Source organism: Mandrillus leucophaeus, unplaced genomic scaffold, assembly GCF_000951045.1.
Source record: "Mandrillus leucophaeus isolate KB7577 unplaced genomic scaffold, Mleu.le_1.0 Scaffold1165, whole genome shotgun sequence".
Lineage (NCBI taxonomy): Eukaryota > Metazoa > Chordata > Mammalia > Primates > Cercopithecidae > Mandrillus > Mandrillus leucophaeus.
This window is the reverse complement of record NW_012099932.1, coordinates 116,146-133,911: the sequence shown is the minus strand read 5'-3', so window position 1 is coordinate 133,911 and position 17,766 is coordinate 116,146. Positions and strand designations below refer to the sequence as shown.

General features: G+C 41.3%; 1 protein-coding gene across 3 annotated transcripts in view; it reads left to right on the top strand.

Annotated features, from left to right (window-relative positions):
• NUP155 (nucleoporin 155kDa) overlaps nucleotides 1-17,766 on the top strand; it is a 76,765-nt gene that overhangs the window by 43,787 nt on the left and 15,212 nt on the right. For 2 of the 3 annotated variants that reach the window (XM_011999394.1, XM_011999413.1), the window contains exons 21-24: nucleotides 6,567-6,664; nucleotides 12,320-12,450; nucleotides 15,700-15,891; nucleotides 17,242-17,380. In XM_011999394.1, the coding sequence (XP_011854784.1) occupies nucleotides 6,567-6,664; nucleotides 12,320-12,450; nucleotides 15,700-15,891; nucleotides 17,242-17,380 (560 nt within the window). The remainder of the gene's footprint in view (nucleotides 1-6,566; nucleotides 6,665-12,319; nucleotides 12,451-15,699; nucleotides 15,892-17,241; nucleotides 17,381-17,766) is intronic. The other variant, XM_011999404.1, reaches the window with a different exon arrangement.

Sequence of the window (17,766 nt, the reverse complement as noted above, 5' to 3'; positions counted from 1 at the left end):
CATGACCAGCCATTATTATTCATGGACCTTCCCCCAGTCCCTGGCAACCACTAATCTTTCTGTCTCCACAGATCTGCCTTTTCTGAATATTTATATAAATTGGAATATTTATATAAATATTTATATAAATGGAATATTTATAGTATACAATGTAATATATAAATATTTATATGAATATACTTATGTAAATGGAATATTTCTATAAATTTTATATTTACATAAATGGAATATTTATACAAATGTTATATTTATATAAATGGAATATTTATACAAATGTTATTTTTAAAATGGAATGTTTCTGTATTTTATTAATGGAATATTTCTATATTTATAAAAATGGAATATTTGTAGAAATATTTATATAAATGGAATATTTATAGAAACATTTCTATAAATGGAAGTATGCAACAGATAACCTTTGGTGTCTATTTCTTTCCCCAAGCATATTTTCCGGGTTTGACTGTTGTAGCATGTATTACTACTTTGTCTCATTTCTCAGTGTATCAGTTGATAGATATTTGTGTTATTTCACCTTTTTGGCTAATAAGAGTGCTGATATGAGCATTCCTGTACAAGTTTTTGTGTGGACATGTGTTTACATGGACTCTTGCTCTGTCGCCTAGGCTGGAGTACAAAGGCTTCATCTTGGCTCACTGCAACCTCCACCTCCCAGCTTGAAGCAATTCTCCTGCCTCAGCCTCCAAGTAGCTTAGATTACAGATGTGCACCACTATGCCCGGCTAGTTCTTCTTTGTATTTTTAGCAGAGACAAGATTTCACCATGTTGACCAGGCTGGTCTCGAACTCTTGACCTTGTGATCCACTGGCCTCAGCCTCCCAAAGTGTTGGGATTACAGGTGTGAGCCACAGCGTGCAACCAAGAATGGACATTTGGAGTTTTTTTGAGACAGCGTATCACTCTTGTCGCCCAGGCTGGAGTGCTGTGGTGCAACCTCGGCTCACTGCAGCCTCCCCCTCCTGGGTTCAAGCGATTCTCCTGCCTCAGCCTTCTGAGTAACTGGGATTATAGGCGCCTGCCACCATGCCCAGCTAATTTTTGTATTTTTAGTAGAGATGGAGTTTCACTGTGTTGGCCAGGCTGGTCTGTTTTTTTTTTTTTTTTTTTTGAGACGGAGCCTCGCTCTGTGGCCCGGGCTGGAGTGCAGTGGCCGGATCTCAGCTCACTGCAAGCTCCGCCTTCCGGGTTTACGCCATTCTCCTGCCTCAGCCTCCCGAGTAGCTGGGACTACAGGCGCCCACCACCTCGCCCGGCTAGTTTTTTGCATTTTTTAGTAGAGACAGGGTTTCATCGTGTCAGCCAGGATGGTCTCGATTTCCTGACCTCGTGATCCTCCCGTCTCGGCCTCCCAAAGTGCTGGGATTACAGGCTTGAGCCACCACGCCCAGCCTAGGCTGGTCTTAAACTCCTGACCTCAGGTAATCCACCATGCCCAGCAAGAATGGATTTTTTCTTTTTTTTTTTTTTTTTTTTTTTTTTTTAGATAGAGTCTCGCTATGTCACCCAGCCTGGAGTGCAGTGGTGTGGTCTCCACTTACTGTAAGCTCCGCCTCCCGGGTTCACGCCATTCTCTTGCCTTAGCCTCCTGAGTAGCTGGGACTACAGGCACCTGCCACCACATCTGGCACATTTTTTGTATTTTTAGTAGAGACGGGGTTTCACCATGTTAGCCAGGATGGGCTCCATCTCCTGACCTCGTGATCTGCCCACCTCGGCCTCCCAAAGTGCTGGGATTACAGGCGTGAGCCACCATGCGTAGCCAAGAATGGATATTTTTAAGCCTCTAAAATAATACGGACTTTTTGTTGAAAAAATAATAATCACATTGCATTCGGGGAGTCACATCACTCCTTACAATTGTTAACGGGTTATTAGAGTATAATCTTTTTAAAGCATATATAGACTGGGCAGAGTGGCTCACATCTATAATCCCAACACTTTGGAAAGCCAAGGCAGGAGGATTGCTTGAAGCTGGGAGTGTGAGACCAGTCTGGGCAATATAGGTGACCTTGTCACTACAAAAACATATAAATAGGCCAGGCGCGGTGGCTCATGTCTGTAATCCCAGCACTTTGGGAGGCTGAGGCGGGCGGATCATCTGAGGTTGGAAGTTCGAGACCAGCCTGACCAACATGAAGAAACCCCGTCTCTGCTCAAATACAAAACTAGCCGGGCGTGGTGGCACATGCTTGTAATTCCTGCTAGGAGGGAGGCTGAGGCAGGAGAATTTCGCTTAAACCTGGGAGGCAGAGGTTGCGATGAGCCGAGATAGTGCCATTGCACTCCAACCTGTGCAACAAGAGCGAAACTCTGTCTCAAAAGAAAAAACAAAAACAAATAATAAAGCATACATAAATATACACTTCTTTAAAAGCAAAAATAGAGTCTAAGTAAGTACACTTTTATGTAACATTGTTCATACTTTGTGTGTGTGTGTGTGTATGTGTGTGTGTATATATATATATATATATATGGTTGGTTTTTTTTTTTTTTTGGTTTTTTTTCCCCCCCCCCGAGACAGAGTCTTGCTCTATCGCCCAGGCTGGAGTGCAGTGGTGCAATCTCAGCTCACTGCAGCCTCTGCCTCCCAGGTTTAAGCAATTCTCCTGCCTCAGCCTTCCGAGTAGCTGGGATTACATGCGTGTACCACCATGCCTGGCTAATTTTTGTATTTTTAGTAGAGATGGGGTTTCACCATGTTGGCCAGGATGGTCTCCATCTCTTGACCTCATGATCCGCCTGCCTCAGGCTCCCAAAGTGCCTCCCAAAGTGCTGGGATTACAGGGGTGAGCCACCACACCCGGCCTGTCTTTATCTTTTAAGTAGGAGAACTTACCTCCTTCCCATTTTATTGGGATTAGTTAAATGTGGTTTATTGTTTTGGTTTGGTTTTTTTGGAGACAGAGTCTTGCTCTGTCGCCCAGGCTGCAGTGTAGTGGTGCAATCTCAGCTCACTGCAACATCCACCTCCCTGACTCAAGCTATTCTCCTGCCTCAGCCTTCCAAGTAGCTCAGATTACAGCCCCACACCACTATGCCTGGCTAATTTTTGTATTTGTAGTAGAGACAGGGTTTTGCCATGTTGGCCAGGCTGATCTTGAACTCTTGACCTCAGATAATCCACCTGCTTCAGCTTCCCAGAGTGCTGGTATTACAGGTGTGAGCCACTGCATCTGACCTAGTTAAATGTTTGATTTTTTTCTCTCCATCCTGAATTTGTGCTTTTTGTTTATTTTCTTCCCTTTGCCATTTCCTTATTGGATTGGATTGATCGGGCCTCTCTCTACTTAAACACCAATTAAGAAGTTCTATATATGATACTTCTTCCTCTATTAGTTTTAAATTCTAACAGACATACATCTCAGTCACCATTAATAATTTAACAAAATCTATTATTTCCTTTCCTTGCCTTCTGCCATAGCTCTCCCTCCAAATTATCTGGAATTTTACTTGTCAGATGTTTTTAGTTTGTTTGGTTTTTTTCCCAACATTGTGGTCTTTTGTTAATTGAATTTTACCATTACATCTACAATTATATGTAAATTTTCTAACCTACTTCTGATTTCTCTTAATTACTCATTTCTCTTTAGTTTTTAGCAGGATGTTTTTGAATTTTGATGTTTCTTGAATTTTCACATATGCAATTCTGTCATCTGCAGATAGAGATAGTTTCATCTTTTCCATCTTTTCTTTTCTAGCTCTACTTGCTTTCTCCTGTCTGCACAAGGTAATCTCTCTCTGTCTCTCTTTTTTTTGAGACGAGACGGAGTTTCACTCTTATTGCCCAGGCTGGACTGCGATGGTGTGATCCTCGGCTCGCTGCAACCTCCGCCTCCTGGGTTCAAGCAATTCTCCTGCCTCTGCCTCCCGAGTAGCTGGGATTACAGGCATGAGCCACCACGCCCAGCTAATTTTGTATTTTTAGTAGAGACGGGGTTTCTCCATGTTGGTCAGGCTGATCTCAATCTCCCAACCTCAGGTTATCCACCCGCCTCGGCCTCCCAAAGTGCTGGGATTACAAGCGTGTGCCACTGTGCCCAGCCACTAATCTCTCTCTGTCTTTTCTCTCTCTCTGTTTTTTTTTTTCTTTTTCAGGCAATCTTGCTCTGTCACTGAGGCTGGAGTGCAGTGGTGTGATCATTGTTCCCTGCAACTTCAAACTCAGCCGCCTTAGTAGTTGGGGCTACAGGCGTGTGCTGCCACAACTGGCTGATTTTTTCTTATTTTTCTCAGAGATAGGGTCTCACTGTGTTGCTCAGGCTGGTCTCAAACTCTTGGCCTCAAGTGATGCTCCCTCCTTAGCCTCCCAAAGTGCTGGGATTACAGGCATGACCCACTGCATCCTCCCTTACTGAGGTGTTTTTTGGTTTTGTTTTTTGAGATGGGTCTCACTCTGTTGCCCAGGCTGGAGTGCAGTGGCACGATCATGGCTCACCACAACTTTGACCTCCCAGCTTCAAGTGATCCTCCCACCTCAGCCTCCTGAGTAGCTGGGACTACAGGCACATGCCACCATGCTCAGCTAATTTTTTTATTTCATATTTTGTAGAGACAAGGTCTGACTGTATTGCCCATGTTGATCTTGCACTCCTGGGCTTAGGCGATCCTCCTGTCTTGGCCTCAAAAAATACTGGGATTATAGGCATGAGCCATCTGCACTCAGCCCTTATTGAATATGTTTAGTATATTCATATATTTAACATATTGAATATGCTTAATATATTCAGTAAGTGAGTTTGTCAAATGTATTTACTGCATTTTACAGAGATGATCATATCATTTTCCCTCTTTAACAATAGAATTATATCAATAATTAATCAATTATATGTCCTAATTTCGACCAGCCCCTGGATTTCTGTAACATTAGTTTCATTGAGTATGGAAATTTTTTAAACAGATTTTTGAGATCTACTTTACATACCACTAAATTTACTCATTTTGAATATTCAGTTTGGTGACTTTTAGTAAATTCATAGAATTGTGCAACCATTACCACAGTCCAATTTTAGCACACTTCCATTATCTAGGAGACATACCTCATGTCAATTAGCAGTCACTTTCCATTCCCACTTCTTAGTCCCACACACTTACTGATCTGTTCTATTTCTGTAGATGTGCCTATTCTTGACATGTCATATAAACAGAATCATACTGTGTGGTCTTGGAGTCTGGCTTCTTTCACTTAGTGTGTTTTGGGGGCTCATGTTTGAGATTTATGTTTTGGTATGTATTCATGTTTTGTTCGTTTTTATTGCCCAGTTAATGTGGAATTTTAAGATCATAGACCATTTCTCAGATCTTCGTATACATTTTGCACCATTTTCTTGCCAAAGTTTAGTGTTGTAGATGAAAAAGTACATTACCTGTATGATTCTCTTTCCTTTGTAAGTGACTTAGTGTTGACTTTGAAATTTTTTTGTGCTTTTTTCTTTTTATTACCAAAATTCAAAAATCACAACATGATGTCTTTAGGTATATCTTCTTTACAGCTCTCAGTGAGCCTTTAGAATGAACGTCTTGGCTTTAATCAGTTTTTTTCTCCTGTTTTTTATGTATCGTGGTACACATTGAGTATCCCTTATCTGAACTGTTTGGAACCAGAAGTGTTTTGGCTTTCACGGTTTTTTGGATTTTTAAGTATTTGCATTATACTTAGGTTGAGCATCCCTATTCCGAAAATGTGAAATCCAGAATGCTCCAATGAGCATTTCCTTTGAGCATCATGCTGATGTGCAAAACGTTTTAGATTTGGGGGCATTTCAGATGTTAGATTTTTTTTATTAGGGATACTCAATCTATATTTCTTCTGTCTCATTCTCTTTGGAGAATCATATTACTCTCTTGTATCTAGCTTGTTTCTTCTCCTGTAATTTCCTTCCTTTCTCTCCTTTACCCCCTCTTTTTGCTTGATCTTTTTTTTCTACAGATTAGGAAAATTTATAGCTGATGTTCTCAGTCATTTAATTGATTTAATCTCAGTCATTTTAAGTAGCATCTGTTTAGTCTGTCTCATAAATTTTTTTGGCCATCAAATTTTTAATTCCAAGAATTCTATTTTTTTTTTTTTTTTTTTTGAGACGGAGTCTCACTCTGTTGCCCAGGCTGGAGTGCAGTGACCGCATCTCGGCTCACTGCAAGCTCCGCCTCCCGGGTTTACGCCATTCTCCTGCCTCAGCCTCCCGAGTAGCTAGGACTACAGGCGCCCACCACCTCGCCCGGCTAGTTTTTTGTATTTTTTTAGCAGAGACGGGGTTTCACCGTGTTAGCCAGGATGGTCTCGATCTCCTGACCTCGTGATCCGCCCGTCTCGGCCTCCCAAAGTGCTGGGATTACAGGCTTGAGCCACCGCACCCGGCCAAGAATTCTTTCTTATTTGTTAATTTTTTTTTTTTTTTTGGGCAACCAGCCCTTCTGGTGATGGTTGCCCTACCTTATGAATTATTTTTAAAAATTATACATATTAAATGTTTGAATTGTACTGTGTAAGTATGTGTTATATCTCAATAAAGCTGTTATAAACACACACATTCTGCAATTCCTGTTTCAGTACTACTGCTAAAGTGCAGCAGAGGCTGATAGGATTCATGCGTCCTGAAAACGGAAATCCCCAGCAAATGCAACAGGAGCTTCAGAGGAAGTTTCATGGTAAATTACTGCTTCTCATCAGTTAAGCGTACATGACCTCAGTAAAATTTTATTACTTGAATAGAAAACAGTGGACTTTTCTTGGTAAAATGTACTTTGTACACAAATATTTGTAATTAAAATATCAGTGTAATTGGGTCTGGGGTGGTGGCTCACACCTGTAATACCACCACTTTGGAAGGCTGAGTTGGGAGAATCACCTGTTCCTGGGGGCAGAGGTTTCAGTGAGCTGAGATCATGCCATTGCACTCCAGCCTGGGTGACAGAGTGAGACCCCGCCTCAAAAATAAAAATTAAAAAAGTGTGATTGAGAAAGTAGGATAATGTGGATGTTGTATATTTCCCTCTTTTAGCATATACATTTTTGTTCCTTCCTGCACCAGAAAACATGATACACACCTATTTCATTACGATTTTTTTTTATTGTGGTAAAATATGTATATACCATAAAATTTACCATTGTTACTTTTTATTTATTTATGTTTTTGAGGTAGAATTTCACTCTTGCTTCCCAGGCTGGAGTGCAATGGCGCGATCTTGGCTCACTGCAACCTCCGCTTCTGGGTTCAAGCAATTCTTCTGCCTCAGCCCCCCGAGTAGCTGGGATTAGAGGCATGTGCCACCACACTGGGCTAATTTTGTATTTTCAGTAGGGATGGGGTTTCTCCATGTTGGTCAGGCTGGTCTCAAACTTCCAACCTCTGGTGATCCACCCACCTTGGCCTCCCAAAGTGCTAGGATTACAGATGTGAGCCACTGCACCCGGCCCCACTTTTACTTTTTTTTTTTTGAGACAGAGTCTCACTCTGTCGCCCAGGTTGGAGTGCAGTGGCACAATCTTGGCTTACTGCAAGCTCCGCCTCCCAGGTTCACTCCATTCTCCTGCCTCAGCCTTCTGAGTAGCTGGGACTACAGGTGCCTACCACCACGCTCAGCTAATTTTTTTTTTTTTTTTTTTTTTGTATTTTTTAGTAGAGACGGGGTTTCACCGTGTTAAGCAGGATGATCTCAATCTCCTGACCTCGTGATCCGCCCGCCTCAGCCTCCCAGAGTGCTGGGATTACAGGCATAAGCCACTGCGCCTGGCCTGTTTTTACTATTTTTAAGTGTGCAGTTCAGTGGCATTCAGGATATTGATTTTTATGTCCCCATTACCAATATCCATCTCCAGAACTTTTGTCATCTTCCCCAAAATGTCACTCTGGGCTGGGCACGGTGGCTCTCGCCTGTAATCCCAGCACTTTGGGAGGCCATGGCAGGTGGATCACCAGAAGTCCGGAGTTCAAGACCAGCCTGGCCAACATGGTGAAACCCCGTCACTATCAAAAATACAAAAATCAGCCAGGCGTGGTGGCAGGCTCCTGTAATCTCAGCTACTCTGGAGGCTGAGGCAGGAGAATCGCTTGAACCCAGCAGGTGGAGGTTGCAATGAGCTGAATTTGTGCCATTGCACTCTGGCCTGGGCAACAAGAACAAGACTCTGTCTTAAAAAACAAAATAAAAAACACCAAAAGTCACTCTGTCCCCATGAAATAATAACCCCCAATTTTTTTCCCCTATCCCAGGTCTCTGGCAACCACCAATCTACTTTCTGTCTCTGAATTTTACCACTTTGGGTACCCTATTAGAATGAAACCAAGCTTTTCATTTTGTGACAGGCTTATGTCACTCAGCTTACTGTCCTCAAGGTTCATCCATGTTGTAACATGTGTCAGAACTTCCTTCCTTTTTAAGATTGAGTAATTTCTATTGTGTGTATGTGCATATGTGCACACATACTACACTTCCTTTATCCATTCATTTGTTGATGGATGCTGAGTTACTTCCGTTTTTTGGCTATTGTGAACAATGCTGCCATTAACATGGGTGAACAAATAGGAATTAAAGTCTCTTCTTTCAGTTCTTTTGGGTATATACCCAGAAGTGGAATTGCTATATCATATAGTAATTCTATTACTAATTTTTTGATGAACTGCCATACTGTTTCATAGCAGCTACTGCATTTTATGTTTATGTTTATCTTTATTTCTTTTTGATACGGAGTTTCACTCTTGTCGCCCAGGCTGGAGTGCAATGGTGCGATCTTGGCTCACTGCAACCTCCACCTCCCAGGTTCAAGCAATTCTGCCTCAGCCTCCCGAGTAGCTGCGGTTACAGGCTACCACACCCAGCTAATTTTTGTATTTTCAGTATAGAGAGGGTTTCACCATGTTGGCCAGGCTGGTCTTGAACTCCTGACCTCAGGTGATCCACCCACCTCGGCCTCCCAAAGTGCTAGGATTACAGGTGTGAGCCACTGCTCCTGGCCAGCTACAGCATTTTATACTTCTAGTAGCAATGCACAAAGGTCCCAATTTCTTCACATCTTTGCCAACATTTGTCATTTTTCTGTCCTTTTATATATAGCCCTCCTAATGAACATGGAATGGCGTCTCATTGGGATTTCGATTTGCGTTTCCCTAATGATTAGTAATATGCCTTTTTATAGAGCTAAAAATATGAGTCAAATATTTCGTTGTGCTTTTTATCAATTATAACTAGTAACAAGGAAAGAATAAGGCAACTGAAAAGTTCTTATAATCTTCAGTTATTCCAGATACAAGTTAGAAGAATAATAAGTTATTGCATGGCCGGGCGCGGTGGCTCAAGCCTGTAATCCCAGCACTTTGGGAGGCCGAGATGGGCGGATCACGAGGTCAGGAGATCGAGACCATCCTGGCGAACACGGTGAAACCCCGCCTCTACTAAAAAATACAAAAAAGTAGCCGGGCAAGGTGGCGGGCGCCTGTAGTCCCAGCTACTCGGGAGGCTGAGGCAGGAGAATGGCGTAAACCCGGGGGGCGGAGCTTGCAGTGAGCTGAGATCCGGCCATTGCACTCCAGCCTGGGCGACAGAGCGAGACTCCGTCTCAAAAAAAAAAAAAAAAAAATAAGTTATTGCATGAACTTTTTGTGCCATTTAATTTTTTTTAAGTTCTTTTGCCTTCCATTGTTAGGGTTAGCGTTACTTTTTCTGGCCGTGATACAACTTTCTGGTTTGTTTGTTTTGAGACGGAGTCTCGCTTCTTCACCGAGTCTGGAGTGCAGTGGCGCAATCTTGGCTCACCACAACCTCTGCTTCCCAGGTTCAAGCGATTCTCCTGCCTCAGCCTCTCAAGTAGCTGGGATCACGGGCGTGTGCCACCATGCCTATCTGATTTTTGTGTTTTTAGTAGAGACGGGGTTTTGCCACTTTGGCCAGGCCGGTCTTGAACTCATGACCTCAGGTGATCCGCCCAACTCGGCCTCCCAAAATGCTGCGATTACTTGCGTGAGCCACCACGCCTGGCCAATAGAACTTTCTCAACACTCAACCATTTACTTTTATCCCAAGCTACTTTCTTCCCTACTCAGGACCCTAGGTTTCTATTCATCATTTTGTAAATTCTTTTTTACTGTCTTTTAAATTTTTTCTCTCTCTTCTCTTTTTTTTGAGATGGAGTCTCACTCTGTCGCCCAGGCTTCGCCTCCCAGGTTCACGCCATTCTCCTGCCTCAGCCTCCCAAGTAGCTGGGACTACAGGCGCCTGCCATCACACCCAGCTAATTTTTTGTATTTTTAGTAGTGACAGGGTTTTACTCTTTTAGCCAGGATGGTCTTGATACACTGACCTTGTGATCCGCCCGCCTCGGCCTCCCAAAGTGCTGGGATTACAGGCGTGAGCCACTGTGCCCAGCCTTAAATTTTTTCTCTTTTTTAAAAAATGTTGAAATTGTTTGCCTCTCCTCCAGTTTTGTTTCTGTTCTGTTCTGTTTTGTTTTGTTTCGAGACAGAGTCTTGCTCTATTGCCCAGGCTGGAGTACAGTGGTGCCATCTTGGCTCACTGCAACCTCCACCTCCTGCGTTCAAGCAATAATCGTGGCTCAGCCACCTGAGTAAGTGGGATTACAGGCATGTGCCACCACGCCTGGCTAATTTTTGGATTTTTAGTAGAGGTGGGGTTCTGCCATGTTGGCCAAGCTGGTCTCAAACTCATGGCCTCAAGTGATCCGCCCACCTCGGCTTTCCAAAGTGCTGGGATTATCAGCCATGAGCTACTGTGCCCAGCCACCATTTTGCAAATTTTTTTTCTGAGCGGCTAATGATATTTCAGTATGACTTTGAGATTACATTACTAAACATTGGTGAGGATTTGTACAAATAGGAGCATTTGAATTGCTGGCAGTTTATACTGAAACAACTGCTTTGGAGAGCAATTTGATCATATCTGGTAAAAGCTAAACATATATTCTGAAAGCTGATAGTTTCCCTTCTAGGTATATATCCTTAAAGGAGTTTGAACTTTTTCCCACAGTAAGAAATATATCTTATATGGCCAGGTGTAGCGGCTCACGCCTTTAATCCTAGCACTTTGGGAGGCCAAGGCAGTCAGATCATTTGAGGTCAGGAGTTTGAGACCAGCCTGGCCAACATGGTGAAACCCTGTCTCTACAAAAAAATACCAAAATTAGGTGGGCGTGGTGGTGGGTGCCTTGTAATCCCAGCTGCTCGGGAAGCTGAGGCAGGTGAATCACTTGAACCCAGGAGGCAGAGGTTGCAGTGAGCTGAGATTGTACCACTGCACTCCAGCCTGGGCAACAGAGCGAGACTCCATCTCAGGGGAAAAAAGAAAAGAAATATATCTTACATTATGACTCAGATGTTTAAAAGCATACATACAAACTAAAATAGATTTTCCTGAAGTATTTCTACTTGTTTTATACTCTGATATTTCTTTCTTTTTTGAATTCTTTTCTACTTTCTATATTTTGAGGGGTGAGCGAAAAGCTATCATCACTGACTAAACTGATTTCATGACTCGCCAGTGCATGTTGATCTAGGGTTTGAGAAACTCAGTCCTAGACTAACTTTACTGTGCTTTCTAGGAGATGTTCTTTAAGAATATTTATTGCATCATTGTTTTATTTTCAAAATACTAGAAACAGTGTAATGTCCTCCAAGTGAAAAATGGGCCAAATTGTGGTATACTTACATGATGGAACACTCAGTAGTGAAAATAAATGTACTAGATTTATATTTATCAGTGTAGATAGCCTGCGAACATATAACTGAGTAGAAAAAGCAATGGTGTATTTGTTAAAAATACAGCAGTTTTTTTTTTTTTTGAGATGGAGTCTTGCTCTGTTGCCCAGGCTGGAGTGCAGTGGCACAATCTCGGCTCATTGCAAGCTCCGCCTCCCGGGTTCACGCCATTCTCCTGCCTCAGCCTCCCAAGTAGATGGGACTGCAGGCGCCCGCCATCCTCCCCGGCTAATTATTTATATTTTTAGTAGAGACGGGGTTTCACCATGTTAGCCAGGATGGTCTCAATCTCCTGACCGCGTGATCCACCTGCCTCGGCCTCCCAAAGTGCTGGGAGTACAGGCATGAGCCTCTGCCCGGCCATGCAGCAATATTTTCATGGTTTATGTTTACCTACACAAACACAGAAGCATATGTATATACAGACACAGAGAGAAGATAAAAACATAAATACTACTGATTATCATAGTTGCCTCTAATGGGGGCTGGGAGGAAAACAATGGGGATTTCAACCTTAACTATGGTTTTTATTTTAAATAAAGCATCTTAACCTATGTTATTTTATAATAATTTATTAGTTTTGTTTTCTCATTAGAGGCTCAACTAAGTGAAAAGATTTCACTTCAGGCAATTCAGCAGCTGGTTCGAAAATCATATCAGGCTCTGGCTTTATGGAAACTTCTTTGTGAACATCAATTCACTGTCATTGTGGCAGAACTTCAGAAGGTAAGTTTTTTTTATTTTTTTATGATTGTACCATTAATACTATGTTTGGATTTTTTTGGATGAGTATTTTGGCTTTGGAGGAGATTATTTTGGGAAGCATTTACGTTAATAATCAAGTTAGTATGTTACAGGAAGATTGCACAAAAGCTTACTAACTTGGGGGACCTATTTTTTTCAAAGCCACAAGTTTTTACTTGTGGTTATGTGAATGAAATCATACTTTACAAAACATATTTTTTAAAACAGTGGACTATAACCTTTATTTGAGCTACAGGTTCTTCTGAGAATCTGATAAAAGCTATCTCTCACTACCCTTAAAGACATGCACATCAACATGGACACACAGACTTTTGCATATAATTTCAAAGGACCCAACAACCTAAATCAAATACTCTTGACTGGGCACCGTGCCCCCGCCTGCGATCCCAGCACTTTGGGAGGCTGAGGCAGGAGGATCACTTAAGCCTAGGAGTTCAGCACTATCCTGGACAAGATGTCAGGACCCATCTCTACTAAAAATAAAAAAATAAATTAGTCGTGTGGTGGCACATGCCTGTAGTCCCAGCTACTTGGGAAGCTGAAGTGGAAGGAGCACTTGAGCCTGGGAGGTTGAGGCACCAGTTAGCTGTGATTGTGCCACTGCGTCCTAGCCTGGGTGACAGAGTGAACCCTGTCTCTCTCTCTTTCACACACACACACAAACCACTCCTACTTCATTTTATGTATGTATTTTTGTTGTTGTTGTTATTTTAGAGATGGAGTCTCACTCTGTCGCCCAGGCCAAAGTGCAGTTGTACGATCTCGGCTCACTGCAACCTCCGCCTCCCGGGTTCTGGCAATTCTCCTGCCTCAGCCTCCCAAGTAGCTGGGGTTACAGGTGCACGCCACCCATGCCCAGCTAATTTTTTGTATTTTAGTAGAGACTGGGTTTCACCGTGTTGCCCAGGCTGATCTCAAACTCCTGAGCTCAGATAATCCACCTGTCTTGGCGTCCCAAAATGCTAGGATTACAGGCGTGACCTTCCGTGCCCGGCAACTGCTGTTAGAATATATAGAGGAAATTTATTCCCACCTTTTATTTGTGAGCATTTCTGAACGTATACAGAAGTAGAGCAAAAACTGTAACTCCCACATACATTTGACTCATTCAGCATTTTCAAGATATTGTGTTTCTTAAAAAAAATAGTTCCTTGAATAACAACAATGTCATTATCACAGTTACCAGTTTTTCTTGAGACAGTGTCTTGCTCTGTCTGGAGTGCAGTAGCACGATCACAACTCACTGCACCCTTGACCTCCCTGGGCTCCAGTGATTCTCCTACTTTAGCCTCCGGAGTAGCTGGTACTATAGGCACACACCACTATGCCTAGCTAAATTTTGGTGTTTTTTTTTTTTTGTAGAGATGGGTTTTCACCGTATCTCCTAGGTTGGATAGTTACCAATATTAACTATCAATATTTGATAGCAAAATCTGTCTGAAAAATGTCTTTTTACAGATTGGTTCATTCAAATCAGGATCTAAACAGTTTAGTTGGTTTGCTCGTGGAATTTATTGTTTATCTTTCATCTGTTTCAATCTGAAGCAGTCTTTCCTTCTTTTTCTTTTCCTTGCTGTTGCCTTGTAGAAATCCAATCATCAATCCAGTAGCATGTCCAGCATTGTAAGGACATTCTAAGGCTTTTTTTTTTTAACCCTCTTCGTAGTGAACTTCTTCCTCTATCTCCTGCATTTTCTATAAAATGAAAGTTTATTATATAGGCTTGATTCGGTTCAGCTCCTTTTTTGAGGAAGAATAGAATACTTCATAGGTAGTGGTTTGTTCATCAGACTGTTAGAAGACACAAAAGGTTTCATTGTCCTTTTAGTGATACTGAGATGGATTGCTGGATTCAAGTAGTAAGCCTAATACTGCCATTGTGGAATTCTCCATCAGACTTTAATCATCCATTGATAATCATTGCTGGAATTTATTATTTCATTTAGGATTACAAAAGGGGAATATTTATTTGTTCATTTTTTATTTTTTTGAGACAGTGTCTCGTTCTGTCACCCAGGCTGGAGTGCTGTGGAGCGATCTCAGATCACTGCAACCTCCACCTCCTGGGTATAAGCAATTATCCTGCCTCAGCTTCCCGAGTAGCTGGGACTACAGGCATGTGCCACCATGCCTGACTGATTTTTGTATTTTTAGTAGAGACAGGGTTTCACCATGTTGGCCAGGCTGGTGTTGAACTCCCGACCTCAGGTCATCCACCCACCTTGGCCTATCAAAGTGCTGGGATTACAGGCAAGAGCCACTGTGCCCGGCCAAAAGGATATTTTAAATCTGTGATTCCTTCCCCAGTTACTAGCTGCAATTCTGTAAAAAAAAAAATTTTCCTGTCCTATATGGATATTTCATTACTCTGAAACGCTTAATTTTTGACTCTTGTATACCATTTTTCAACGTTAGAAGGCAATCTCCTAATTCTTTCTACTAGTGTCCAATGAGTAGATACTGTTTTTTCTTTTTAAAAATTCAAGCTAATATATTTAATTATGAAACTGTTAGCGTTTTCATACCAAGTAGAATAATTTTGAGTTTTATTGAGTGATAAATATATTGTAGGTAGGTTTTTATCCTGGGTATGTTTTGTGATCCATCTTCAAAGCTCTCTTCCTTACATCACCAATTGTGTGCTCAATGAATGCAAATTAAAGATTTGTTCAAGAATTTTAACACAGTTTCGATATTTCCTTGAATTTAGAAAAAAGAGATAGCAGTCACCTCACTAACAGAATCTTTTACTATAGTATAAATCAATACTTTAGAGCTTCATTTGGACAAGCACATTTGTTCACAATACAGATTAAACTCCATTATTATAAGGTCTAGAATAATGGAATTCTAACAGTATTTAGGAAGAAGTAAAATGTAAGCCCAAGATTTTCAAATGTAGCCAAGTGATTGTTTTTTCCATTTTATAACCAAAGCGAGGAGATCTGGCTCTAGTTTTGGCTCTACTTAAGCTTTACTTTTCTCATTTGGAAAGTGAGAGTTTTGGACTAGATCTACTGTACGTTCTTTTCCAACTCTGTATGATTTTATGTAAGTTTGCAAAAATTTGTTTCTACTAATTAGTATATTTTCACTTTTCAGTTACAGAGTCTATCAATGTTTAGGTTATTTTAAGTTATTACAATAATTTCATTATGTTTAGTAATATGGTATTTTTATAATTGTGATAGAAAAGTTTTATGCTCGTAGGAACTTCAAGAGCAGCTGAAGATCACAACCTTTAAAGATCTTGTAATCAGGGACAAAGAACTCACAGGGGCATTAATTGCTTCTCTTATCAACTGCTACATCAGAGATAATGCCGCTGTTGATGGCATTAGTTTACATTTGCAGGATATCTGCCCACTTCTGTATAGCACTGATGATGCCATTTGTTCCAAGGTATGATACTTTATTATCTATTTCATTGTTAGTTATAAGAGGTATCATGTATGATGAACCATCTTGTTTCACTTAATATAGGACCTCAGTCAGTTAGATCTCTTAACCTCTCCTAGCCTCAGGATCCTCATCTAAGAAAGGGGTTGGAATATGTGGCTTCTTAAAACCTGTGTATACTCTTTTAAGCTTAGCTTTTCTTTTTAAAAATATTTTTGTTTATTTATTTGACACAGGTTTTCACTCTGTTGCTTAGGCTGTAGTGCAGTGCTGTGATCATAGCTCACAGCAGTGTCTAAGTCCTAGACTCAAGCAGTCCTCTCACGTAGCTGGGGACTACAGGTGTGCAGCACTGCACCCAGCCACATTTTTTCTTTTTCATAGAGACGTGTTCCGATTTGTTGTACAGGCTAGTCTTGAACTCTTGGCTTCAAGCAGATCCTCTTGCCTCAACCTCCCATAGTGCTGGGATTATAAGTGTGAGCCGCTATGCCCGGCCCTCCTTTAAGTTTTTCATGAAGAATCTTCTATTTTTTTAATATATTTTTATTTATTTATTTTTTTTTTTATAAGACAGAGTCTTGCCCTGTCGCCCAGGCTGGAGTGCAGTGGCACGATCTCAGCTCACTGCAACCTCCACCTCCCAGGTTCAAGTGATTCTCCTGCCTCGGCCTCCCAAATAGCTGGGATTACAGGTGTGCACCACCACACCCGGCTAATTTTTTATATTTTTGGTAGAGACACGGTTTCACCATGTTGTCTAGGGTGGTCTTGAACTCCTGACCTCCGCCTGCCTCAGCCTTGCAAAGTGTTGGGATTATAGACATGAGCCTCTGTTCCTGGCCCATAAAGAATCTTTGATAGTGTTTTTAGGCCATATTAAAAAGTCAAAGGTGAGAAATTAAGAAAAATCACTAAATCTACAAATTAAGAAAATTTAGGGAATAATTTATCTCCTTAGAAGTTAAGGAAAAGTACTAAAACTTCAAGTAAATCTTTTGGTGAATTATAGTTAATGGGGGCATTTTTATTGATCCTTTCCTACAGGTGGAAAAAATAAATAAATGAGTGTCGCATGGACTGCCTGCTGCCCAATAATGTATTGACTAGGCAAGATAATTACCAGACAAAAACTCTCTTGCTTAACATATTTGTGAGAGGAATTAAGAATAGCTAGGAATTTTTGGTCAAAAACTTTTCTGCCTAAAATTAAGAAGTAAGTTTGTAGAGTTGTTTTCATTTTTAATGGTAATAATCATATATAAATTTAGACATAGACTAAAACTTAGTTGACAGCATCATCTGTCTGCTTGGTTTTATATATTTTTAAGTTCTTGTTATCTCCTCTTCTAGGCAAATGAGCTTCTCCAGCGTTCCCGACAAGTTCAAAATAAGACTGAAAAAGAAAGAATGTTAAGGGAATCATTAAAGGAATATCAAAAAATTAGCAATCAAGTGGACCTTTCCAATGTTTGTGCTCAGTATAGACAAGGTGAGAAATAAAATGTTTCTTGTATTTTTTACTCAACTCAGAAGATAAATGATAGTGTATGAATGAAGCGAGCTAATGATGAAAAGCCACTTTCCAGACGCAAATCTTCTTTCAACATCAGAGGCCGAGTGAAAGGACATAGGAATGTCGTATCATTGTGTTGCCATATTTGATGACTACACTGACCTGCAGAAGCTGTAATGGTCTTTTTATCTTTTGAAATGTATAAGTTTTGTTTGTTTGTTTGTTTGTTTTTTGAGATGGAGTCTCTCTCTGTCAGCCAGGCTGGAGTATAGTGGCACGATCTCAGCTCCCTGCAGCCTCCGCCTCCCAGGTTGCAACAATTCTCCTGCCTCAGCCTCCCTGGTAGCTGGGATTACAGGCAC